Below are 27,677 nucleotides of genomic sequence, written 5' to 3' on the forward strand. Positions count from 1 at the left end.
CACTTCTGTTCATCTCCATGCCAGTGTGCAGTAGTTTGTTGTTGTGCTCGTTCACTATATTTTAGGCTAATTGGCTTTTACACACCTGGTATGGGAGCCTTCTGTTTCCCTTATATGAAGTGGAGGTAGAACTCAGCAGTAGCAATCTATCCAGTGGTTAGATATATCAAAGTAGAACTCCCTTAATCCTGCCAGGAAGTAGCAGTTCAGCCACCATGCACTTCTTATTTGTAGGCTGTCTGTAAAGGTGGCTGTTGCTATTGTGTTGAATTCTGTGGTAGTTTTGTGGTGAGGATTACTATTACCTTAGCAGGATATGAACCTGGTGAATCCTGTGGCCTCATGTGAACTTATGAACTGATTAGTACTTTCAGCTAGAAATTGTGCTTTGGAGTACTGTGTGTCGTAATATAATTTGGTGTCTTTGCTCCCTCCAGTTCCCATCTATGGCCAGTCCCCTCTGGTGACGGGTGAGAGGGTGTCAACGAACATGCGGACTGTGAACAAGCTGCCTCGCCACCGACCCCTGAGCCGCACCCAGTCTGCACCCCTGCCCCAGAGCCCCCAGGCCCTGCAGCAGCTTGTCATGCAGCAGCAGCACCAGCAGTTCCTCGAGAAGCAGAAGCAATACCAGCAGCATATCCAGCTCAACAAGGTAGGAGGCGCCACAGGCTAGGGGAATACCAATATCAGTCCCCAGCTTAACAAGGTTGTGAGTGCAAGAGACACTGGGAATACTAAGAACAGATTCAACATATACAGCTATGGCCAAAGGTTTTGTATCGCATAGAATTTTAGGATTGAGACATTAATTTAATTTAAGAAAATGTAGGTATTTTATATAATATCATGTAATCAAAGAAACTACAAATTTACATCACAAAGGTCTACTGGAAGCCATAATAGCAATACAGTATTTCAGGTTAGATTTAAAAATGTCTCTGTTTTTTGTTAAGTATATGGAAAACGACAAAGCGGTATGTAATTCAGTAGGGTAACGTGACATTATACAGCAGGTTTCATTTGGGTTTATGAAGCAAAACTATAGGGTGATGCAAAACTTTGGCCATAGCTGTACACAGGGAAAACCTGAAGCATATCAGTGTGTATCAGGGGCAACAGTGTGGAGTAGTGGTTAGGGCTCTGGACTCTTGACCGGAGGGTCGTGGGTTCAATCCCTGGTGGGGACACTGCTGCTGTACCCTTGAGCCAGGTACTTTACCTAGATTGCTCCAGTAAAAACCCAGCTGTATAAATGGGTAATTGTATGTAAAAAAAAATAAAAAAAATAATGTAATTGTATGTAAAAAATAATGTGATATCTTGTAACAATTGTAAGTCGCCCTGGAAAAGGGCGTCTGCTAAGAAATAAATAATAATAATAATATCAAGCTCCCAAGTAGGGGTGCTATTGACATAAGGAATAGCAGATCCAAAATTGTTAAGATAGGGGGCGCTATAAACAGAGGGAATACCAGTTGCCGACCCAGTTCGGTAAGATGTTTAGTACAATAACAGCAACACAGCCAACTTCAATATGTAGGGAGCACCAAAGACAGACATACTACAGGTTATTTGTGTCTATAAAGTACCTTGTAGATCCGAATTTGCCCTGCCCAGTTCTGTGCTTTTCTCCCCCCTCCTCCAGATGCTGTCGAAGGTGTCCGAGATGCCCCGCCAGCCCCCCACTCACCCGGAGGAGACGGAGGAGGAGCTCACAGAGACGGCTGAGATGCAGGAGGAGCGGGGGGGACAGACAGAGCCAGGGGAGGGGCCAGAGGGTGAAAGAGAGGGCCAGGGGAACACAATCCCCTCAGACTGCCCAATCACACTGAGAGACGAGAATACTGAAAGCGAGGAGGAGGAGGAAGAGGAAGAGGAGGACGGTGCAGAGCCAATCGAACTAAAGGAGTGTGACGAGCAGAGCCCCCCCTATAATCAGGTAACCGTTACTACATGCATCCCCCAACTTCCAGCTGCAGTCAAGTAGGCAAACTCAAGCAATGCATTAATTAGCCGAGATGTCTTTTTGTTAACAATGTTAAGGATGTAATTGACATTTTCTACAGTGTGAAAGAGTTAATAAAAAGAAAAAAAACTCCAGATGATTTAATTCGGCCCCCCCAATAGCGGTGGGTATCAATCCCAGTGAAAGCATGAATCAGCTCCTGTGTGACTCATCCTGTTGGCAGTGACTCACGCTCTCTCTCTTTATCTCTCTCTTTCTCTTTCTCTCTCTGCCCACGTCTCTCCCAGCTCCTGCTCTCCGAATTAATTTCCCTGCCCACCAGGGAGCAAACTGCTTTTAGACTGCTTTTGTTTTTATTTTATCTTTTTAGAAAAATCATTTGGAGGTGACAGTTCTGTCGGAAATGTCATTTTAGTTAGGAAGGATGTAGACTCTGCATAATTTTTGTGCTGTTCTTCTTTCAATGATACATAATGAATACAAATTAGAGTCAATATGTCGAGGACGTCTGTTAATATATAAAGAGAAAGATCGAGGGCATGTAGTGTGTGTGTGTGTGTGTGTGTGTACAAATACAGTACTAGAAGTAATTTGGCTGCTGTTGGGTGGAAGTATTTATTATTTATTTATTTATTTCTTAGCAGACGCCCTTATCCAGGGCGACTTACAATCGTAAGCAAAAACATTTCAAGCGTTACAATACAAGTAATACAATAAGAGCAAGAAATACAATAAAACAAGTAAAGTACAAGTTTGACAAACCACAATTCAATAATACAGCAGGTAATAGTGATAGTTACATCAGGATATGATTAAATACAAAGTACTACAGGTTAAAAACTTGGCAGATTACAGTATTCTGAAGTACAGGATTAAATGCAGTAAAATAGGGGCTGATAAGAGCAAAATAAAGCACATTTACATGAAGGGTGATAGTGTCCCAGGATACAAACAGAGGAGTTCTACAGGTGCTCTTTGAAGAGGTGAGTCTTAAGGAGGCGCCGGAATGTGGTCAGGGACTGGGCAGTCCTGACCATATGTGAACAATGAAACCTAACATATGAAGAAGGCCTTTGATAGTCTGCATTTGAGTACAGGAATCAGATGTTGTAGGTCCCAGAACTAAAAGACCTACTGTCGCTGTGTCCGCTGTTGTAAATAAATATTTAAATGAGTACACGGACGGGGGATAAAAATGAAAGGTGTTAAAATCAATGTGGAACACCAAAATCATTTCTGTGACTGCTGCTGTGCACACTCGATGGAGTTATTCCATTAACTGCACAACACCGCAGACGTTGGTCCTGAGCAGGGTTTGGCTAATACCTTCATCCCTCTGATCACGAGATGCTTCCACCCCTGGTCTTTGTTCCAACCCTGTTCTAAATTGTATAATTGAGCCAATTAAATCTCCATCCAGACCCTGAAGTAGTTCATTATCTCATTTTACCTGTTAAACCTGGAGTGGAATGGCCCTCCAGGACTGTGATTGGACACCCCTGACCTAGAGAATGAGCGAAAGGCAAAGTGATTTGGTTATCTCTGTGTATCCTGCATACATATCATTACAGGCGCTTTCTGTTTTTTTTCTCCTGCAGTTCTCGGACCAGCAGCCCTTGCAGCAGCTCCATGTTTATCAGGCCTCCCTGTCCATCACAGGCATACCTCATCGGCCGCTTGGCAGGGCCCAATCTTCACCCGCCAGTGCCAGCCTGAAGGGCCCCATCGTGGGGGAGAAACCAGTCAAGCACCTTTTCACTACAGGTAATGAAGCAGTTGAAACACGCGTTGCAGAAATGGCACTGGAATGGCACTCTCTTTTCTTAGTGAAATCCAAGTTTGAATCTGTCTCGGATTTAGCCCCCAGTAGTCCTTAACAAAGTCACTGTATTATTAGGCACCACGCTGCACAGTCTTTGCCAAGGATAGGTCAAGGGTAGAAAGACAGGGGGTGTTCAGGTCAAGATTGAGGTTCACTCATTTGCTATGTCAGTGCCATTGCCCCTGGCCTTTTACGAGCAGTAAAAAGCACTTTAAAATTGAAGGCAGCAGGTTCATTTAAGCTTATTCAACATTTCAGTCCCCTAGTGGGCAACACCAAGCCCATAACCTAAAAATGTCCCCAGAAAATCCCCCACTTTCCTATTAAGTCTGTAGAACTGCATAATATGTTAAAGAATGTTAGCGTAAAACCTTGGTGAAAGCTGTGCAGTATTGAAAGGGTTTCGAAAGTTGTTGTTCCCTGTCCCCATGTGCTGTAGGAGTTGTCTATGACACGTTCATGCTGAAACATCAGTGCACCTGCGGGAACACTAACAACCACCCCGAGCATGCTGGGAGGATTCAGAGCATCTGGTCTAGGCTGCAGGAGACGGGGCTGCTCAGCAGGTGTGAGGTAAGGGTAGCTCTGGCAAAGAAACTTCGCCTTCTTACCTAGTCAGATGAACTCCACAGACCGAGTCAACTCACAGTCTCCATGTTGCTTAGGTCAGGAGGAAAAAAAAATCTGATCGCTTTCCCAGATATCCTAGAAATAGTTCCTGTATAGCTTGGGTGTGTATATTCTGAGGAAAAGAACCATAAAGTCAGCACATTCCCGCAGCAGCAGAGAGGGGGAAACATCAGAAAAAAAACGTCCACTTCCGATACTACATCTGAGACGAACCAGACAGCTCCCACACAGGTAATGTAACCGCCTATGACGAAGGATCTGTTTTTTCAGTTGATGCAGGAGTTTGAGAAATCCAGACAAACCCTACATCCTCAGCCCACTCTCTGAGTCTAGTTCATGAGACGGCAACATTACGAAGCACACGGGACAAACACTTCTTCGTGACAGAGACTCAGAGTGTGGGGGGTGATGATGTCATCGACTTTGCTCCCGAAGATGATGCTTCAGTGGAGGCAGGAGATACTGCAACCGTATATACAAATGCAGAAGCGACCTTAAGAAGGATAGCCTCCTTTCTTATTGCTAATACCCAAACTAATACTGAGGAGGATGATTTCCTGAGCATCATTGATGCCAAGGATAAAAAAAGCCTTTGGGGGTTTTCCCCTCAATGAGGCAGTCTGGAGACCCGTTGAGGCTATTTGGGAGAAACGTGCATCTACAATCAAAGTCCTGCCTAGAGTGGACAGAGTACCAGCAAATCATAAGGATTTCCTGTTCAAACAGCCTAAGATAGACACTATCATGTTGGTCACAAGCAGTACTCCCTCCAGAACGACTGCACGACTGGATTATCCTGCTGCCACTGCCAACATGCATACCACCAACTACCAAATACATGCGGCTAAATACCAGCATATACTGTGGAGCCAGCTGTCTGATGCACCACAGACCCCTACTCCAGAGAGCGTGGAGATGGCTATGCAGCTGGCAAAAGACGGAAAAAACACAGCTAAGATACAATTACAAGCTGCATGGGACAACATCGACACTAATGCTAGAGCAGTGGCTAATGTTATCTCTGCAAGATGTCTGCATTTTAAATCTTCCTCTCTCACTGCTGACACGCAGTCCAAGGTCCTTGAGCTCCCTTTTCAATCAATCAATCAATCAATCAATCTTTATTTTATATAACGCCTTTCATAGTGGACCACCGTCAGGGTGAGCTGTTGTTCGGCACAGGTCTCCAGCATGAAGGGGGCTAGACAAGCTGTACGATCGTGCTCAACGCCGACGAGAGGGTCAGTTTTTAGCAGACCCTATCCTAACAGACAACCAACCAACTCAATCCTTCTCGGGTGGACAGGGTCGTTTCCAACGTGGCCAGTCTGCCAGGCCACAGGGCTCTTTTCGTGGCTATAGCAGAGGAAGAGGTAAACCTACTTCATCCTGCTGACGTTCCCATATATATGTTCCTCTGACCACTTATCTTTGCTTGTAGGGGGAAGGATATCACATTTCTTGACAAACTGGCAGAAAACAACACAAAATCAGTGGACCCTGGAGCTCATACAAAACAGATACAAGGTACGATTCAGACAGCCACCACCAACAGGAATCCTCTGCACTTTACTGGACTGGTCAAGCCCACAAGGGATCTTACAAGAAGAAATAGGAGCTATGCTTCTTTCCCTTGCCATAAAACAGGTCCCTACATCTTCTCAAGAGCAGGGCTTTATAGAAGAGGGGCATGTAATTGGCACCTGCCGGAACTATTTCTAGGATCTCTGGGAAAGAGATCGGATCTTTTTTTTTCTCCTGACCCCTAGCAACGTTCACTCTGTGTGTGGAGTTCATTGACTATGAAGAAACCATATTACAGGTAATCTGTCTTTCTGAGCGAACTTGAAATATCAGAGGAATTCAATTTGGCAGATAAATGACAGTGCTGTAATTAGTCTGACAAAAAGCCCTCTGAGAGAGAGAGTGCCTTCAATGCCACAGTCAAGAGAGCATGCTCTGAGCAGTCTGGACGGCCTCCAATGCAGAATAAAAACCTTCCTTCAATCACAGAGCGGGGATAGCGCTTTTCATTATCGCACTACAATCAACAATACGATTTACCTTAATTGCCATTATCACTGTGAGTTGTGGCTGCCAGCGAATCGGTTTTGTATGTCGTTTCCCCCACAGCCCAGCCGTCTGTCCCTCTTGAAGACGGCAGAGTAAGATTTATATAATGTTAAATAAAAAATCTAAATTATGCTCCTATGGTTTTTGTTTTAAGTTTTTTTTTTGTTTGTTTGTCTCAATCCTAAAATTCTAGGTGATGCAAAACCTTTGGCCATAGTTGTAGGGCAGTGCTTCCCAACCTTTCCAAAAATATTTGTATAACGTACCTTACTTCATGAGATTCCTGGGCTTGAATCTTCACTGCCAATTTATCAAGGAATGTTGTCATTTTGTGCATTGAAAGTTGCTGATGGCAAAGTTCCTGTTTATTTTCGGGCAGCAGTGTGGAGTAGTGGTTAGGGCTCTGGACTCTTGACCGGAGGGTCGTGGGTTCAATCCCCGATGGGGACACTGCTGCTGTACCCTTGAGCAAGGTACTTTACCTAGATTGCTTCAGTAAAAACCCAACTGTATAAATGGGTAATTGTATGTAAAAATAATGCGATATCTTGTAACAATTGTAAGTCGCCCTGGATAAGGGCGTCAGCTAAGAAATAAATAATAATAATAATAATTATTATTTTGTTTAAAGTTTTATTTTATAAAATACATGAATGGCATCTCAGTTTTACGGGATTAAGAGTTTGACTGACTAAACCTCCTGACAAATAATACACTGGGTCCTCGGATCCAGTAAATGTAAATGCCAGTGCTGGTCCCCGCAACCGTTACCTCGTGTAGCAAATTAATCTATCCATTTCTAACGCAACTTACTGCACTCACTGAGTCGCCAGCTTTGCTCAGTGTACATAGAAAAAACACACCGGAAGACGAGATGGGTGGGAAGCAATTTTAAAAATAAAAAAAATTATTGGAGTGTGTACAGAGTGTTACATACCACTTTTTGTGGGCTGTGATGTGTAAATTAAACGGGATTGGTGGCGCAGAATCGATAGGATTTATAGCATTTTGGTTTAATATGATGGCGTCAGAACAGACTGTACACATTATTTCCTATCTTTAAGAGAATTTCCTTTTGGCATATAGTCTTGTGAGATATTAAACCTGGCTGAATAAACCCTTATAATAACATGGAGGTGAAATCGATCTTTCACACTACGGTGCAGATAACCTCTCCAAAGATGTGTAATATAGAAATAGGGATATCCTATATCCATGGCAACACTGTAGCACATATTTTATATTGTTGAAAATGAAAAGTACTACGTTTGCATGTTTTAATTTAGTCATTCCAAACAAGTTAGGAATATTCAATGCAGTGTGCTACTTTTGCGGAACGAAAAGGCTGGGACAGCCAGATTACATTTTTTTTCCCTGAACAATGAACACAAGCAGTAGAATGAACATGGATTAGAAATATGTGAATTTACATGAATTCTAGGTGTGGATTTATTTGATTTTTTTTAAAAATAATGCTGCCCAACAAAAAAAAAAAAGTCGTCTAAGTTTGATAAGACAAATGTGCCTTTTATAATGTGTAAAGCACAACCTTCCAGGGAATAGAATTTTATTTTGCATGGATGTAAAATCCTTGTACCCAAGTGTCCCTCGTAAAGAAGCTTTAGAAGAATAAATCATGGATTTGAATATAAACAATAACAAGTACTTGTCATGCTGTCAAAAACCTATAAATACCTCCAATGTGTTGATTCAAACACACGCTCCCTTGAGAAAGATATGTACAATATATCGAAACATTGGGCAGCTGGCTCTTTGTGCTATAATATATATATACAGTATATATATATATATATATATATATATATATATATATATATATATATATATATATATATAATATATATATATAAACACACCTGTACTAACAGATAAAGGGGGGGGGGGGGGGGTGCAAACTACATACATATCTTAAAATGATATTTATGACTGGCAATGGAACGTGAAACAAGTAATGTGATTGGTCGAGCAAGGTTTTCCTATATTGGATGGATACGGACAGTTGGAGCCTTGTCCCATATTCTAAATCACTGCGCTGCCTAACAGAATTTAAAGTGTCGGTCAGTAGCCATCTTGCTTTTGCAGTTACAAATGTACAGCTGAGTGACCCAATTTGCAAAAAATCCCAAAATACTAAGTAGACATGGCGGTTTGGATAAAGAACAGTGAAATGAACTGGAAGATAGCAGCAACAACAACAACAAAATACCCAAAATAAATAAATAAATCGTTGTCTTTTTTTGTAAACGCTTCAAAAAAACACAAAGACACTTCTTCTTCACATTATTCACCCTTCTCAGATACGTACCTTGAAAAATTACTGAAATTGTCGTTGTATTTATTTTTATTCCTCTCGTCTGTTCTGCTCAGTGTGTGTCTGCACTGTCGGCGACAGGGGAAAAAAATAACTCGCTGCCATCTCAGCTCCGCCCCCTGGTGTATTTTTTCAATGGCCACAATATCAAAAATACAGATGTACTTTCTTTTGCATGTTCCAAGAGAATATTTACTCAGCTTAACTTAATGTGTAGTTCAAAGTTATAAATGGAACTACTTTATTATCATAACGATATTTAATTAAAAAAATTAATAATGTTTTGCCCTAAACATGATCGACTTCTTCTCGTGCCTCACAACGCACCGAGGCTTCAATATATTCGACGTATACGGACGGCCTGTCGGGCCTTATTGCATAGATTATGTGGTTAACCCTTTAAGGACCAAGTGTTTTTTAATGGGATGCTCCCCCAGGACCAGTTTTTTTTTTGGCTGGTTGACTTTTTTTACAGTAGCATCTTGGAATTAGTGTCCTTTTTTCAGAACACTCTGGGGAACATTATAAAGTATTTCAGAAGCCATAACTTTGCTCTTTTTTTTTTAACACAATCTTTTTTTTTTTTACAATTGCAGCATTATAACAGCAGCGCAACAAAAAGTCATATCACTTTTTAGAAATTATTTTTTGTGCTATAGATTTCAAAGCAAACGCCCTTCAAACTCTCATCAATGCCAACGTCTTTATCTAGTACATATACATCAGAAAAATTTTCAATCACGTCACACAGGGTGAATGATGTGGTAAACTTGTTTCCTATCTTCAACTGTTTCTGGTACTGGTTTGTGTTGCTGTTATATGCACTATCATCTGTGAAGTGTATTTCATCAGCAGAATAAATTGGTTCCTTACTGTAACATCAACAAATACTGTACCGTCATCTCATTCTCGTGTAGCTAGCTAGCATCCATTTTTTTATTCACAGCTGTGCTGTGAATGGATGGGCTGGTCTTTCAAGCACATTTCTGCCTGCGAAAATCAAAACTGCAGACTATTATATACAATAGTCGTCTTATTTATTTACTGGAGAACGTTGAAAAGGCGTGTTAAACTTTGCAGATGCACATACAACCCCCGGCACACTATTCTCATGGGAGTGACAAATTTGGACTGGTTTGCGCTTCACATGGAAATCGCGGGATAAGCAGCTGGGTGGTTAACTACCAAATTTCTCATCCTTGACCTTTATTATATTAATATAAAGAAGAAAAAAAATGCGGAAAATAATATTCTGAACGTATTTACAAAAATACGTTCAGAATCCAGCTGTACCAACTGCGGCTCTCGTTGTGCTCGCGCAGCTTCTTTTTTTTAAGCACCCAAACAAAAAACAACTCTCCTTAAACTGGATGTCTTTGGCAAATCATATTTTTAAAATATTTTTTTTTTCCCCTTCAACAGATCTTATTGAACTTTATTAAGTCGATATATTCAGTAAAATGTGTGGATTATAAAGAAATTCCTTAATATATTTAAAAAATATAGCGATACAAGATACAGCTGTACCGTTGTTCTGTTCATTTTTGAACACCATTTGTTTGCGCATCTTTTGGCAAACTGAGTTAATTAATAACAATAATTAATAACTGTCTTTCGTTCCGTGTGACGTCAGTAGCACGGCTCGGCTCTGCAGTGGAAAAACAATCCAGGCTCTCCTTAACCGCACCGTGAAGGCTCGGTGTGGCCCCAGCGCAGCTCTGTACTCTGTACAGTGGAAAAGAGGCAATACGGACCACAGGCTGGGAACCACTGCTGTAGAAGCATACACACAGCTTACTTACAGTGTAGGTAGTATAGATGTACATAATCAAATTGCCAAAGCCCCAAGGTTAATAGTAACACTTCAGATTTTGCTACTAGGTAATAACCATTTATTTCTCCATGCATTCTATTTTGAGTCTAGCATTTTGACTACAACCCAGAACTGGTAAATCATCACTAACTATTAAACACTAAATAGTGCTAAAAGAAACTTAATACATGATAAATGTTTCAAGAATTTCTCAGTATTGATTGAAAACATTGAAAAAGTCTTATAGTCAAAACGTTTGCCCTTGAATTTATTTGGTGGTGAATCTCATCCTCTCTTTGAGATTTTAACGTACATTAGCACTACAGATGTCGTAATTGCATTGCTTATTAATAAAGAGGGTGTCACTGGTTTTCTCTTTGAGAGAAGGTTAAATCTGAAACATTGGGGAGGGGAGGGTGTGTTGCACTACTCATCTGGATTACAGCCCATTGCAAATTAAGCCTGTTTCCCTTTGTTACAGCGAATCCAAGGGAGGAAAGCAACAATAGATGAAATCCAGACCGTGCATTCAGAGCACCATGCTCTCTTCTACGGCACCAGCCCGCTGAACAGACAGAAACTGGACACCAAGAAAATTTTAGGTGCCATTGTTTTAAATGCAAAATAATTGAAATGTAGGTTTTTTTTATTTTTTTATTTCACAGCGTTGTTAGTTTTTAATGTGTAATTAAACACCAAGACATTTTTATTGGTATAGATCGAAGAAGAAATAAAGAAGACGACCGTTTCAAGCTAATGCCTATCTTGATATGGGGAAAAAAAAGCCAACACAAAAGCTTGCTGCATTAACTTGATTCAGTTTCATATTTTCCATTTTGATCTTGGTAAAGTAAAACATATACATGTAGTGGCACTCTTTCCAATGCATAAACGAGAATTGTGTTGTGTTTATTCCGCAGGGAAAATTATAACTATAACTATGCTTGTATATTGCTCTCCCCTTCACAACAGAGTGGGTGGAGGAGATCAGCCTGTCGGGAGACAACAAAGCAACGAAAAGCACAGAATAATTCCAGTTTCTAACCTTTTTCTTCTTTCTGATTTGGTCTTTCAGGTCCAATTAGCCAGAAAATGTATGCAGTTCTGCCCTGTGGAGGCATTGGGGTGAGTGATTTCAAATCCATGTAAAAGAAATAATTCGACCCTGGTCCGTTCAATTATTAATTCATTAACTCATTCACTGGAGGATATTTTTGTACATCTAGGCTTTGTGTAAACACATGCTGTTCTAAAACAGTGGGGGTGGGGGAGCTCTCCTACGGACAATGCCTGGGGGTTAGAAGTCTGTGATATCCATAAACACAAGAGGAACAGGTGAGTTATAGGGAGGTGGAGGAGGGTCATGTTATCTCTGGGATGTACAATAAATTGTTGAGATGCCAAATTTCATAATGTTCGTTTTTGGGAAGGTAAAGCTAATGAAATGCGAGAGGGGGTTGACCTGCCTAGCTTTGGTTGGCAGGTGGACAGTGACACGGTGTGGAATGAGATGCACTCCTCCAGTGCAGTGCGGATGGCTGTGGGCTGCGTCATCGAGCTTGCTTTCAAAGTGGCGTCCGGAGAACTCAAGGTAAGCCAAGTGGTGCCCTCTAGTGGTGGTTATAGAAGACCTACTGGGTCAGTGGAGGAAAACCAAATGAGTTTAAACAATCTGGCAGGCCCCTGTTAAATTCCTCCCTGCAGCTGCTTTAACAACCTGTTAGTAAACATACACACACTTATTCATGATGTGATAAGTGCAATTAGTTTAGAACAGATTTTGTAGGTACCTTGATTGCTTGAATGCCTGGCACCTGGTCATTTCAGTGATCTTCCAAATCAAGGGTTCTGAAACCCAGGACTTTGGTACAGTACTGGTGTGAGTTTCCAACCCCGAAACACTCCCCATAGGTGTGGTCAGTTGTGATTGAACTCTGTTTAAGCATTCCTTATCTTAAGTTTTTGAGGGTTGACCTACAGTCTCGTCTGTTACAGATTGGTTTTGGCTCCTAAAGGCTGTATCTTCAGAACCATGTGCACAAATTTGATTAAACTGTGCATGGACATTGGTTCTATTGTAAATTCTAACAACTATTCCTTCTTCTTGCCCCTTCCCCCTCAGAATGGGTTTGCTGTTGTTCGCCCACCAGGACACCATGCAGAGGAGTCGACTGCAATGTACGTACCTTTTCAGACAGACAGATATATATATATACACTACCAGTCAAAAGTTTTAGAACACCTCAATTTTTCCAGTTTTTATTGAAATTTAAGCAGTTCAAGTCCAGTGAATAACCTGAAATGGTACAAAGGTAAGCGGTAAACTGCCAGAGGTTAAAAAAAAAAGTTTAGGTTACCAAAAACTGAAAAATAATGTACATTTCAGAGTTATACAAAAAGGCCTTTTTCAGGGAACAGGTAATGGGTTAACAACTTACAGCTGTTCTGCAGCAATGGAAGTAAATTAAGTCTTGAAAGTTGATGCTAACAATTCCTACAGGTGTCCCAACTTTTGTTGATTACTTACAAACCCTCTGTCTGTATAAAAGCAGTGTTGGAACAGACTGTGTTACTACACCCTCTTAAGCATTATTTGGACAGTATTGTACTGCAGGAAGTAGTATATTGCTCTCTTAATGGCGAGAAAAAGGCAATTAACAAAGGAAGACAGACAGACCATTATAACTCTTAAAAGTGTAGGTCTTTCCTTTAGAGAAATTGCAAAGAAAGCCAAGGTGTCAGTGAGTACAGTTTCCTACACCATCAAAAGGCACTTGGAAACTGGAGGAAACTCTGACAGGAAGAGGTCTGGCAGACCCAAAGCCACAACAGAATCAGAAGACAAGTTTCTGAGAGTCAACAGCTGGCGTGATAGGCGGCTCACAGGACAACAGCTTCAAGCACAGCTTAACACTGATCGAAGTAAGCAAGTCTCAGTTTCAACTGTGAAGAGAAGACTTCGAGCTGCAGATTTGACAGGTCGAGTGGCAGTAAGAAAGCCATTGCTAAGATGGCAAAATAAGAAAAAGAGGCTTGCCTGGGCCATGTAGCACCGCCAGTGGACTACTGAAGACTGGAAGAAGGTCTTATGGACCAATGAATCAAAATTTGAAATCTTCGGTTCATCACGCAGGGTTTTTGTACGCCGTGGAGTAGGCGAAAGGATGGTTCCTCGGTGTGTGACACCAACTGTCAAACATGGAGGAGGAAGCGTGATGGTCTGGGGCTCTTTTGCTGGATCCAGAGTCGGCGACTTGCACAGAGTGGGTGGCACTCTGAACCAAAACTGCTACCACAGCATTTTGCAGCGCCATGCAATACCCTCTGGTATACGCCTAGTTGGTCAGGGGTTCATCCTACAGCAAGATAATGACCCAAAACATACCTCCAGGCTATGTCAGAACTACCTTAGAAGAAAAGAACAAGACGGTAGGCTTCAAATCATGGAATGGCCAGCACAGTCTCCAGACTTAAATACCATCGAGCTGGTTTGGGATGAACTGGACAGAAGGGTGAAAGCAAAGCAACCTACAAGTGCAACACATTTGTGGGAACTTCTGCAACAGTGTTGGGAAGAACTTTCCGAACAATATTTGATTTCCATTGTAGAAAGAATGCCACGAGTGTGTTCGGCTGTTATATCTGCAAAAGGTGGCTACTTTGATGAGTCAAAAATTTAGATTAAATTTTGTTAAACAAAACGATTCCATTTTTTATCTCCATTAAGAGATAAAAAAAGGTTTATTTGTTCTATGCTTTAATTTCAGAGTACATTGAGACATTAAACTGCGTAAATTTCAATAAAAACTGGAAAAATTGAGGTGTTCTAAAACTTTTGACTGGCAGTGTGTGTGTATATATATATATATATATATATATATATATATATATATATATATATATATATATATATATATAGAACATCATTTTGATCTTGAAAAAACTACAAAATGATATAGCGGAAGCCATAACAGTATTGCATGTTAGATTTTGAAATGTCACATTTTTCATTTTTTGTCAGTTTTTCGTTAAGTATAAGGAAAATTAGAAAGTGGTGTGTATTCAGCACGTTTCATTCAACTTTAGAAAGCAAAATGAGTCAATTCTATAGGGTGATGTCATAGCTGTACAGAGCAAAACCATGCATCACTAAAATATTGAAAGAGAAACATTGCAGTACACATTATTATATTGAGTAATGCTCAGGAAGGCAAAATATACTTGAATTATCTGTACTGGTAACTGATTTTTAAAAATAAATACATTCTTTAATTTACAGGGGGTTCTGTTTCTTCAATTCAGTGGCCATCGCTGCCAAGCTACTCCAGCAGAAGTTGAATGTGGGGAAGATTCTGATTGTGGACTGGGTATTGAGCCACTTTGTAACTTACCTTTTAAGAAATTCCTGATTTTTTTTTTTATTTGTATTTTTTTATTATTAATTTTCTCAGTGGTTAAATAATGCAAAACAGCATTGCAGAGATACTCAAGCCTTCATTTAGTAGACGTTTAAACTGCTCTGTGCAAAATGTGTATGCAGAATAAAAGCTGACAGCAGCTTCTCATCTGTGTGTGCGCGTGGTCTTTCTACAGGATATCCACCACGGCAATGGGAGTCAACAGGCGTTCTATAATGATCCCAACGTGCTGTACATCTCTCTGCACCGATACGATGACGGAAACTTCTTCCCAGGCAGCGGGGCTCCCGAGGAGGTGGGGCAGTGGAAAAATATATCCCGTCTCTGTGCTGTATATAAACAAACATAATTTTGATCTTGAAGAAACTACAAAATTATATCGGGGAAGCCATAACAGTATTTCATGTTTTTGAAATGTCAGATTTTTCATTTTTTGTCAGTTTATGGAAAATTGGAAAATTACAAAGTGGTGTGTAATTCAATATGTTAGCATAATATTATTCAGCATGTTTCATTCAACTTTATAAAGCAAAATTAGTTAATTCCATAAGGTGATGCCATAGCTGTACAGAGCAAAACCATGCATCACTAAAATATTGAAAGAGAAACATTGCAGTACACATTATTGTATTTAGTAATGCTCAGGAAGGCAAAATATACTTGAATTATCATTTTAAAAAAAAATTAATTTGAAAGATCTGTTATAAAAAATAAATGTGTTGCTAAGGAAAAAAAAAATCTAATTTTAAAGGCTATTTATTTATGGAACACAATTAACAGATGCATTAAATATCATTAAACAAATTACCAAATAAAAAAAAAATTTGCAAATTAGACAGTAGTAGTCCAGGCTTCTAACTACTATACAATGGTGAGATGATCTGTATCCTCCATTTTCACCTGATTGTTTTAAACAAATACAGCGTTTGACTTTGTGTTTTCAGGTAGGGTCAGGCACAGGAGTGGGATATAACGTCAATATAGCCTGGACTGGTGGGGTGGAGCCACCAATGGGAGACGTGGAGTACCTCACTGCTTTCAGGTAGGCAGAGATTCAGAACAGTGCTGCGTTGGGAGTGGTTTAAATGTGATTCAAAACCCAAGCTGAATGCAGGCAGATGCATGTTAGTAAGAGCAGTAGAATAACCAATGGTCTTGTTTGTCTGTGTGTTTGTGCAGGACGGTTGTGATGCCCATTGCAAATGAGTTCTCCCCAGATGTAGTTTTGGTTTCAGCCGGGTTCGACGCAGTAGAAGGACACCAATCTCCGCTGGGTGGATACTCAGTGACAGCAAAGTGTGAGTAACCCCCCCGTGACATTGTACTAACCTTGCCACTAACTCCATTTTTTTTGTCTATGATTCATGGCAAACTGCATGCTGCAAATGTGTGTGTTTTTTTGTTCTAAAAGAACACTGCCCTCTGGTGCTTCTTAGTGGAATGATTTATTTTTTTCCTCCTCCTGCAGGTTTCGGTCACCTGACCAAGCAGCTGATAAAGCTGGCTGGGGGGCGAGTTGTCATGGCCTTGGAGGGGGGTCATGACCTCACAGCTATCTGCGATGCCTCCGAATCCTGTGTCTCGGCTCTCCTGGGCAACGAGGTAACTGCCTGCCTAGATTGCATAGCTAGTTATGGGTCCGAGGGGTTAGTGTTGGGACATAAATCGATTTATTGTTATATTGTATAAGTGTACTAAAATCTTGAGGAACCTTAAAGGACTACAAATAAATACTGTTAAATGACCCTCTTGCTGTTAAGTTGTAAAAGTTCAACCTACTTATAAGCAGCTTCAGTGTATGCAAGGTGTGTGTAATGCTGGATGTAATATAATGTACAAAATACTGTGTTTACTTGAATTTAAGTTACCCCTGAATTCAAGTCGCACCCCCAAATACGGACACCAAAAAAAAAAAAAGACCCTGAATGCATGTCACATTTAACACTTAATGAAAAAAACAAAATAATTAACAGTTACATTACTTTTTAAGGTGCCGGCAGTTTATTACTGTACATTAAAGCATCAGAGTATGTCACCTACTACATTACAAATGCAAATGGGAAAAGCAAATATGTACAGTACAGTACTTTCAGTATTGAACGACAGTCACTGCAGTTTATGGTAGCTGGGAAAGGGTAAATTACCTTGAACTTTATTTCAGTCTGCTTTATTGTCCTCGTTTGCTTAATTTGGCCTACGTGACTCTGTCACGTTCGCAAGCAAAATTAGTGCAAGACAGAAATGTGTAGTTCATTTTAGGTTTGCGTTAGGACTTTGGAGTTTACACTAGTGGGGTTCCCATAGTTAAACCAGGCACAGACCATAATAACAGTGAGTAAGTCAGAGAATCAGAGAGCGATGGATAATGTGCCATTAAGCAGTACATACCTTAGTGTACCTGTTTCTTGTGCTCCTCCACATAGAGAAAGAAAGCTATGTAAATAAATTTATTTTGCAGCTGGACCCGCGTTGATCATTTCAACAAGTACTATACTGGTAATATTAAAGTACTGCATAGCCTTTCGATTGCATCTCCATCTTCTGACACATCTCAGATGCCGCAGTTTCTCTTTTCTTCAGCAAACAAAATAACTTTTCTTTTAAAAGCTGCATTAAAAAAAGTTCATGAAGTTCGCTGTGCCGCCATTTTAATATACCGGTACTGTACCAAGAGTAATATCTGTAGTGGGCAGTACTGTGTACAGTTGGTCTTGTTCAAGCGCACCAGAATAATTGACATGCGCAAATGTAAATTGGTACCCTAACTAAAAACCTCAAATCCAAGTCGCTCCCCCCAAAATTGAACTTTTATTTTAGCCACAAAAGTGCGTCTTAAATATGAGTAAATACGGTAATTTGCTGGGGCAAATACATTAAATAAAAGTGATTGTATACAGAAACATAGAGGATGTAAGTGAGGGATGGGGTTCTGCAGTGTACAGTGTATCAAACCTGCTTCCCTGTATCTCTTTCAGCTTGACGCTCTTCCACAGTCCCTCCTTCAGCAGAAGCCTTGCCCAAAAGCGGCCGCGTCTCTGGAGAAAGTCATTGAGATTCAGAGTAAGTCTGCACCTGGTCTCAGCCTAGACTGGTCAGTAAAGTCCAAACACCAAGACTCAACTGAATTGAGGTTTAGATGAGTCGTCTACACCAAAAATACCTTGAGACAAGAGAATCTTGAGAGCATCTAAAGAGAGTTGGCCCTTAATCTTAGCAAAAAATACTTTTTTTTATTTGCATTTATCAAGCCACAACACTGTCATTTTTCAAAAGTGTATCATCGGTTATTTAATAGAAACTGTGCACAGGGTCTTGCTGAGCTTCTGGGAGATTTCAAGGTGGTATCACTATAGCAGTTGTGCCACAGACACTTTTTGATAGGACCAAGCTAGATCTTCTATGAATAGCCCTGTGGCCGTGCAGTAATGTCTCTGGTGGTGTTGCAGGTAAACACTGGAGCTCTGTGCAGCGCTATGCCTCCACGGTGTGCCAGTCTCTCTTGGAGGCTCAGAAGAGAGAGAAGGAGGAGGCTGAGGCTGTCACTGCCATGGCATCGCTGTCTGTTGACCCTGAGCAGGGAAACACAGAGGCAGAAAGCAGGTAGAGTACAGGCTGCACCAGAACAGGAGGAGGCATGTGCAGTGAATGAGCTCGCTATATCTCTCTCTCTCTCTCTCTCTCAATGTTCTCTCCCCCTACAGTTGTGGAATTATGTCGGCATAATGAATTTCCTGGAGATTGTTTTCTGTAAAAGACAAATGGGCCGCAAAACAGTTATGTAACTGCAACATAATGGGGCACTAAATAAGCTGTTAAATTATTTCACTACAGTTTTGCTTTACAACCAATTAGAATGTCTTATTTTGTTTAACCTGCTATGGTGTAGTTTTTTTTTATTTTTTAATTTTATTGCATCTCTTGTTTGCTTGGATACGACCAACCACTTTCACAGAAGTATGTGTTATATTGCAGGTTTCCATTATTATTATTATTATTATTATTAATAATAATAATAATAATAATAATAATAATAATAATAATAATAATAATGTTGTTATATGTTTTCATAGCATCTTCTTACATTCCCCTCCTATAACATAATTCAGAATGCTGTGCATCTAAAGTTGTTTTCTGCTTTGGTTTCCAGACAAGCAGACGAGCCTATGGAGGAAGAGCCGGTGTTGTAGAGTGCTGATTTCCCATTGTGATTGTAAACCCTCTTTATTACATTCTCATGAGACCCCCTCGCCCCCCCACTCTCCCTCCATTCCTCCAAGTCTGACAGTCGTGCACTGTACTGCACCACACCTCGCCACACTGACTTCCGAGAGAAAAAGCATGTGGGAGACAGACAGACAGACAGAGATGGGCACACAGATAGGAGGAAACACGAAATTCATTTCCCGAGTGATTCAGTGGCCGTCGGTGGTTTGTACTTCTTTTTTTAAAAGCGGAGAGAATTTGCTCAAACTTTTTCTAAAATACGTGAATTGAGCAAAGGGTTTTTTTTCTGTCCTTGGAACATGCAGAAAAGGAACACTATTTAAGAAAAAGAAAATAGATGGATTATCTACTTTAATTTTTTTTTTGTTTAACACAGAAGGGTGAAGAACACATTTGTGTTGTATTTTTTGTCTTCAAGGGTGGGGTGAAAAAGGCAGCGCTGGATAAACTCTCCCTTTTTAATGAGAACCCAGCTGGCTGCGAGTACATGGCTGTTCCAATCGGGAGAGACTTCTTTTTTTTTAAAGAGGCAGCTGGTTCTTGGGTTCGCAATTCATGGAGGTATTTAGACCCCAAACCCCCCCCCCCCCCCACCCTCCCCCTTGTGGAAAGTATGTATATTTACAGTCACTGACTTTGAATTAATAAAAAGCAGTTGCTCACCGTTCCAGCAATCCAAACCTTTTAATATAGAGTTTAACAGCAATCGTCTAGCAAAGGTGAATATTCTCTCATATTTGTTTAAAATGCCTTAATTTCCTTTAACTCCATTGACTGGATCTGTTCTAGCAGAGATGTTTAATAGGGTTGATTATCTTTCTCTGCCCACAAACATTTGAAGCTGCTTTTTATTTTTTTTCTCTGTCTCTCCGCTACCGGAATTCAGGGAATAAGTGAGGTAGGGGTTAAAGGTCAAAGGTTGTCTTGAGTTTAAGGACCCCCCCCAACCCACCCCCCACTATTTTGCCTCTGTTCGTTTGTTATTTTTATTTATTGTAACTAAACAACAGGTTGTGTATTTGTGATATAATGACCAATTATTTTAATGTTTCTTCTGTAAATAGATTATCGTCTCTTATCTCGTTTGTCACCAAAAATACATTTATTTTATTATCATTTCTTTTTCATTTTTTTGGACACATTTTCTTAGCGTAATAGACGGTTTAAATCCAACCATATATAATTAATATAAAATAATTATTTAATATTAAGTGTGGATACTTTGTATATTTTTTTGAAATTGACGGCTGTAATGAGTGTGGGTGAGACAGGAGGGATTTAGTTTGAAATTGGAATTTGGTTGATGCAAAGAATCTGTACAGTGAAATCCGTACAACAGAGGAATAATAGGCTGGTTTGCACTAAATTGGTGTTGGATGGCTATTCGTGACCTACATTAGCATTCTATAGGGATGACTTGCAGAAGTTTTATTGTCATACATTTGGAATGCTACATTATGGATTCTCTGTATTGTTCTTTTTATGGTCTGTGTTTAAAATGAATTCTCTAATCTAAATAGGTAAAGGTGCAGCTTTAAAATGCTTCTTCACTGTACCACTAAACTGTACAACTTGGTTCCGCTCTTAGGTGTTTTCTTGTAACTCGCCATTTTGGGGGTGGGGAGAAGCAATTTATAGCTGCACCTTACCTGTTAAACTTCCTGCTAGGCTTGGGCCTGTAAGATTACATTTAGGCACAGCCAGGGAAATGCATGAACAGGAATAAGAATACATGCCACAGAAACTGCAGTGACGTAATCTTTAATCCTGCCTGCTCATCCTGTGCACTGTTCAGAACTCTGTGGGTAGAGGCATTTTGTATAGGCTTCGGTATGCTTACAGGCTTCCCTGGCTTGGGGGTGATGTACAGGTTTAAAGACACAATGAAAAGTGTATTCATTTATATTAAGTGACTGGACCCATGTTTGTTGCAGTAACAAAAGTACTTAAATAAACCACATTCTATCTGGATAAAAGTTAATGTTCATAATAAGAACCCCAAAAGACTTAGAACTTAGATTATTATTATTTAATAATAATAATAATAATAATAATAATAATAATAATAATAATAATAATAATAATAATAATAATAATAATAGACAAAATACTCAAGCCCTGAAACAGATATGTACGTTTTTGTCATCATCCCGTGTTGTCACCCCCCCGAAAAAGCACAGCATAATATAACCAAGCAACCCGAGTGGGGGTTAACACAACTTCTGCTACATTTTGGTATTCAAAGCGCTCTGTTCAAGAGAAAGTGTTTAGAGAACTCCTCCAGTTTCCTGCTCGGCCGTCCTTTGCTGGTTCTGTCTTAGCCCTTTGATGTCACTTGTTCTGTTTTTCTATCTGTTTATTATTCCTTTCTAAAAAACAACATTAAATAGACTGTCAGTTTTTAAAATGTATTTTTTGTTGGCTCAGTACTACAAGAAGCAACTGTTAGGTGCTTGATATCAGTGACGTGGAGTAGATGGCATCCATGCTCAACAGACAGACTGACTATAGATAGTGTTGATAATACTATACATATGTACATATACACCCTGCTAGCTTCACACATCCGTAGAGATGCTACAAAAATATTGCAGCTATAAAAGAAAGCACACTTTAAACTGCAGGCTTAGGATAATTTTGACATTTGAAAATGTTTTTCCATATATTTTCAATATTCATTGTCTTTTGATTGATTGTACCTGTGATCAGGAATTGATATATGGGTTTAGTTCAGGAACTTCAGAACCACCCAATGTAAAAAATAAATTAATAAAAAACTTGCACAGATGCTGTACAGTATTGAAATGCATATTGTCCATTTAAACCTACTGTAGCTTGGGTCATGTAGGCTCTGCCCAGTTACGGCCAGTGACCTCTTTCAATCCATCTAAAGACCTGATTCATCAAAGGGTATTCAACACTCATGTTAACATATTTGAGAGAATGAAGTAAGAAAGACAATAGCCTGGCAACTAGGATTCTCTCAGCAGCTTTGAAAGCCAAGTAGAGACTGCCGTATTGAAGCATCAGCATTTCAGAACCCAAATCAAAGGAAAGGACAACATCAATAAAGTGGCATTTGAATTCACAACAATAAAAGTAGTTAATATATAGTGTCAATGATCTGTTTAGTCAACCTAAAAATAAAAAAAATGCTCCACCTTTTAGTCTCTTGTTAGATGAACCGTATTTAATTGACTGCAGGGCTCAGTTTGGTTACTGTTGGTAGTGTCATATTTTCCGGTGGATATTTTGCCATGAAGTGGGTTCCACAGGTTAAAGACTTGCAAGATATGGATGCATGTTTGCGGTTTGCCCAGCAAGTTAGCTTGAAATATTTTACTCTTGGTTTACAAAAGACCAAAACCTCAGGTTAAATTTGTTTTGGTGTAGATTTTTGGAATCGGGTCCGAACCGGGTCATTGGAATTGGGTATTTTGAGTCCGATTCTGGTTTCCAAAGTATTTAGAAAGCTATGTCCTGATGTCAATGTGTGAACTCATCACAGCTGCAATCAGTCAGTAGTCCAAAACAAGGACAACAAAACACAAATATATAGTCTAGTTTAAGTGCGTGTTTTGTCTTTTTTTTTTTTTTTTCTCATCTAACTATAAAAGTGTCAATTATAGTTATCAAATGTAATTTTGACAGAAATTAAAGGTCTTTATTAATTTTAATGTGTTTTTTTTTTTCAATCACTTTTATTGAAAGCATAATAGTACTCACTGGAACCGGATCCTTGATGTTTCTGTCCGGTTCGTTGGCAGACTGTATGTATGGTATGGAGGGCTTCTGAATTTTTCTAAATTTAATAATAATTCTATTGTAATACCATCATGGGATGGGTGTATATTACCTTATCCCTTGGTGCTAGACATGTCGATTTTAATAACTACTATTATAGAAATGGCATGTACCTCTGGACATGCTTTTTTTACAATACTGGAGTTGGACTAAGTATCCATTTACTCTGAGCTGCTGTTTAGAACGTAAATGCCACTTGTTGCTTAAAGCGGTCCTGTCTCCCTTTTGGTGTGGGTAAGCGACAAGGTAAGGGAACGATCACTATGTAACAGTGTTGGAGTGTGATTGCAGCTATGCCTGTTTGCAATACATGAATAGAAATAAACACTAGATCTTCCAGTTATGTGGTCCTTCGGTTGCGTCTGAATGTTCTGGCTAAAATGACTTGACTTTTTAATTTGTATTCTTAATTATTATTATTTTTTTTATCTTTTCATTTTAACCATGAATTGATTATTGGAGTACCACTCATTCAGTGGCCGAAGAAAATTATAACTTATAAGATGGATCCCATCCGTAGTGTATACTCTTTCGGCAATATCATGCAGACAAATACTGTATTATGAGAAGCAATAGCTCGTCACCTACACCTCATAGAAAAGATATACTTAAAAAACTGTATTGAAGACTAAATTGCTTTAAATGCCACATCTTTTTTTTTTCTTGTTCCAAATTATGTTTCTCTTACTATATATATATATATATATATATATATATATATATATATATATATATATATATGAGAGAGAGTGAGATTTGCGCTCTTTTCCTTTCTAGCTGATTTTCCGCTAAACTCGCATCCCCTGTTAAATGCTAAATGCCCTGGCCTTGATCTTTTTTTTTTTTTTTTTTTTTTTTTTTTTCAAATCCTCATTCCAAAAAGCCATGTTACACTGGCATTTAAAGCAATTTTCTTAACTGATTGAACTGAGAAATGATCCACACACATTCAATCTTTATAATATTAATCACATGATTTTTATAACTACACAATATGTATATATTTTATTTTGTTTGTATATCGGTATTTACTGTACTTGTTGAGGCTTATACAAAATGTATATTTTCAGTTTCAGAAGAGATCTATCTATACATTGTGTACATACTCTATTTTCTATGGTTGAAAAGTTGGATAGGGGATGGAGTTAGAATATCACATGCATTTTTTGAATGTAAAGTTTGCTGCTGTTGTGAAAGGAAGAATGAAAAGTTTTGACTTATTGTGTTCAATCAAAACACATTCCTTGCAATGTCTCCGTGGGGAAGGTTTTATTCCTCCTGCCCCTGATACTTTCACTTGATGACGCTGTATAGATGCTGTTTGTGTGTCCACTGTGTAAAATGCACAAAAATACTAATATGCTAAATTCAATGCCCATTTTGACTTCATTTAGTTCACCTTTGTTTCCCCATGTAGGACATACATATGGTGCCATCTTGTGATAGGCTATGGTAATTACAGCATCAAATGATTTTTCCAGCACTAACGGGTGTTGCAAGAAAGTCTAAAACCTTAAGCTACTGATGTCCACTGGGTGGACATACTTTAGTGTTCAGTGTGTGTTTGAAATGACAGTCGACAGATTTTTAGGCACGGTAGGACACAGTGGTTCACTGTGGGGGTCTCTCTCTTTGGTATTAAAAAAAGATGAATCAGTAGTTTAATATCCAGATTGTTTCCAGTTAATCAATTTTTTTAGATGAATTAATTGCAGACCCAAACCCTTGCTAAGCAATTTACTACAGTGCTACCAATGATACTGCTAGCTTTAGTACTAAATACCCATGTAGTGTGCTGTTCACTTTGTTCAAACCTGCTTGGTGACTTAGAAATAACCGTGGACTGCAATGGAGGCTTTTCCTCCATTTTTATATTTTATTTCTAAGTCTATGTTCCGGTGTAACACTATAATACAATGTCACTGTTTGACGTTACAATACATTCAAAAGTAGATGCTGGCTTCTCTGTCTTTGAGATGCTGTGCTCTGAGCTTTGTAAATGTACATTAAATAAAAAATAAAGTTGTATTTTGAATATGATACTGTCTTGTTATTTTCAAGATTAACAGGGCAGTAGATCAAGGGCCTATTATACAAGTATATGATATTTTAATACAACAAATAATATATATTTTTAAATAAATATACTGGACTGATAAATTAGAGTTAGGGGTGTCAGGCACTGTTGTGTGAAGAGCACAGTTTGATAGCTGTGTAGATCTTTATGATGAATTTAAACCAGGATCTATGCATCTAAGTGAAGGAGTAGGCAAATGGATTCAGTTCAGTTTTAGCTGGAAAAAGAGATTTGAGAAATGCGGATGTGCAATAAATTAAGTACAGTAAATAGGGGAACAATATTGATATTGGCTTGAAAATGTGCACATCATATATGATATTTATCAGATCACAATAATATTACTCAGCATTGCCTCCAGTAATTCTGTGAACTTATTCCCCAAAACAAAACATGCTAAAAGGTTTAATTGAGCCATATATATATATATATATATATATATATATATATATATATATATATATATATATATATATATATAATGTCTTCAGTGCTGGAAATAATTGAATTCTATAAGTGAAGGGTATCCAAACACTATCTATATAGTAGGAAAGGAAAGCAAGCAAGACCCCCACACTCTTGTTGAAACAGACTCTTGTTGCAAAACATCTAGTTTATTTGATTTTAAATAAAACGACATTTCAAATGCATATGACTGAAATGGCGAGGTGCCCAAATGAAGAAAAGGTCAATGTGTTGTATCAGGTATTGGGCAGCTGGTAGGGAATTTTTGCCGAGTACTCTCTAGGTAGATTACTGAAGTGTGTCTCTAGTGTTTATAGGTTAGCAAAGCAATGAGTAAACGTGCATGGATCTGTGATTGTGTTCGATCCATTCAGACAGGATCACCACTCTTTCCAAAGACCTGTTCCTGCAACACTTTAACACTCACAGCCTTCAGCTTAGTTTTGGACCTCCATCTTTCCCGTTGTCTTTTTTGCTCGTGTCTGTTATGTTAGCAGTTTATGAGGCTGTGTGGTCCAGTGGTTAAAGAAATGGGCTTGTAACCACGAGGTCCCCGGTTCAAATCCCACCTCGGCCACTGACTCATTGTGTGACCCTGAGCAAGTCACTTAACCTCCTTGTGCTCCGTCTTTCGGGTGAGACGTAGTTGTAAGTGACTCTGCAGCTGATGTATAGTTCACACACCCTAGTCTCTGTAAGTCGCCTTGGATAAAGGCGTCTGCTAAATAAACAAATAATAATAATAATTCCAGTAAGGCAGGCTGTGGACAGTGCATCAAACAAAAAAACAATATGATAACATGAAATAGGGTATGTCACATTTCTTAAATGATTTCAGGGAAGAGAAAGAATACCTATTAAATGCCCTATTGTAGCCCATTCTTCTTGCAATACAGACATACTGTACATGTTTCACTTACAATCACAGCAATATTGTTTTATATAGACATTGAACTGTGGGTCTTGATGGTCTTAAATGCGTATGCATTCCGTATTGCGTTCTGCAAACAGTGTTCAGAAAATTGTATATCAGAATCGGCTTTTACCCTTTCTGTCCTAAAGTTTTGACAGTTCTTTGCTAATAAGCAGATTTCCATGCTTAGGTATTTGGTGGCACTGTCTGTTTTCCTGTCATTAATACTTTTTGAACAAGCGCGGAAATAGTGAATGATATTTGAATGGGGTTTCTGATGCAGTACCAATGTGAGTTACACACACAGTTTCTTACAATTTAATGAAACACAGTTGACTTAGCTGTCGTCTTTTGGTTGTAACAGCTTCAATGAATTAAAGTGTGTTTCCCTTCAGTGTTCATAATGATTGGGGTGTGTAGTGTGCCTTGTTCTGCCTGTGGGGAAGGTGGGTGTTTCGTGAGTCAGAATGTGCAGTTTTACTTGGGTGTAAAATGTAAAACACAGACTGCAAGTACAAGTTTGCTTGTCAGTGTCACGCCTCTAGAATTACAATGCATAAACAAAGGGAAGTTAACATAGGGGTCTGTTTTTTAATGATCTAACCATTGCAGATCTCAATACTGCTGCCTTTCAACTACTATATATTAATCCTGCAGGTGATTTTATCGACCACATTGTGTTTTTATTCATATTAAGTATATTGTTGCTTCAGGTGACAGCAGAATAAGTGGCTACAAATGTTCGGTTTATTTCATTCAGATTTTTGTTTGATAAACTGAGCAGGGTAATGCGTTTACTATACAAAAATACCACTTTCTGTGACGTTTCAAATCGGCGACCGCAGAGAGTAGTCTCGTCGCTCTTAGGTGTTCTTGTAGAACAATTCTGAATACCTGAGTGGTTTGCAAAAGCTCTATAGAGAGAGGGGAGAAAAGGGGGATTATATATGGCAACCCTAGAAACAGATTGATCTATGTTACAAAATGGCAGTTGAGCATCCCTGTTTTTTTATAGAACAAAACATTATACTGTAGTTTGTAACCTTCATTATCTTCCTTAGCTGTCAGAGAAAGTGGATGACTGTGGTTCTTGGGTATCCATATATACTTTATATGTAGGTATATATTCTGTATTTG

The 27,677-nt window shown here is 39.2% G+C and overlaps 1 protein-coding gene across 4 annotated transcripts in view; it reads left to right on the forward strand.

The window, feature by feature from the left end:
• hdac5 (histone deacetylase 5) overlaps positions 1–22,879 on the forward strand; it is a 77,832-nt gene extending 54,953 nt beyond the window's left edge. For all 4 annotated transcript variants that reach the window (XM_059006747.1, XM_059006744.1, XM_059006746.1 and 1 more), the window contains 16 exons: positions 438–655; positions 1,649–1,942; positions 3,568–3,733; positions 4,231–4,364; positions 11,121–11,241; positions 11,715–11,764; positions 12,123–12,230; positions 12,762–12,817; positions 14,919–15,006; positions 15,233–15,352; positions 16,002–16,099; positions 16,237–16,355; positions 16,526–16,659; positions 18,033–18,117; positions 18,504–18,657; positions 19,205–22,879. In XM_059006747.1, coding sequence (XP_058862730.1) covers positions 438–655; positions 1,649–1,942; positions 3,568–3,733; positions 4,231–4,364; positions 11,121–11,241; positions 11,715–11,764; positions 12,123–12,230; positions 12,762–12,817; positions 14,919–15,006; positions 15,233–15,352; positions 16,002–16,099; positions 16,237–16,355; positions 16,526–16,659; positions 18,033–18,117; positions 18,504–18,657; positions 19,205–19,244 — 1,985 coding nt within the window. In that variant the 3' untranslated portion in view covers positions 19,245–22,879. The remainder of the gene's footprint in view (positions 1–437; positions 656–1,648; positions 1,943–3,567; positions 3,734–4,230; positions 4,365–11,120; positions 11,242–11,714; positions 11,765–12,122; positions 12,231–12,761; positions 12,818–14,918; positions 15,007–15,232; positions 15,353–16,001; positions 16,100–16,236; positions 16,356–16,525; positions 16,660–18,032; positions 18,118–18,503; positions 18,658–19,204) is intronic.
• The last annotated feature ends 4,798 nt before the right edge of the window (positions 22,880–27,677 follow it).

The sequence above is a fragment of the Acipenser ruthenus genome, chromosome 33 (genome assembly GCF_902713425.1).
Source record: "Acipenser ruthenus chromosome 33, fAciRut3.2 maternal haplotype, whole genome shotgun sequence".
In the NCBI taxonomy this organism is placed as follows: Eukaryota; Metazoa; Chordata; class Actinopteri; order Acipenseriformes; family Acipenseridae; genus Acipenser; species Acipenser ruthenus.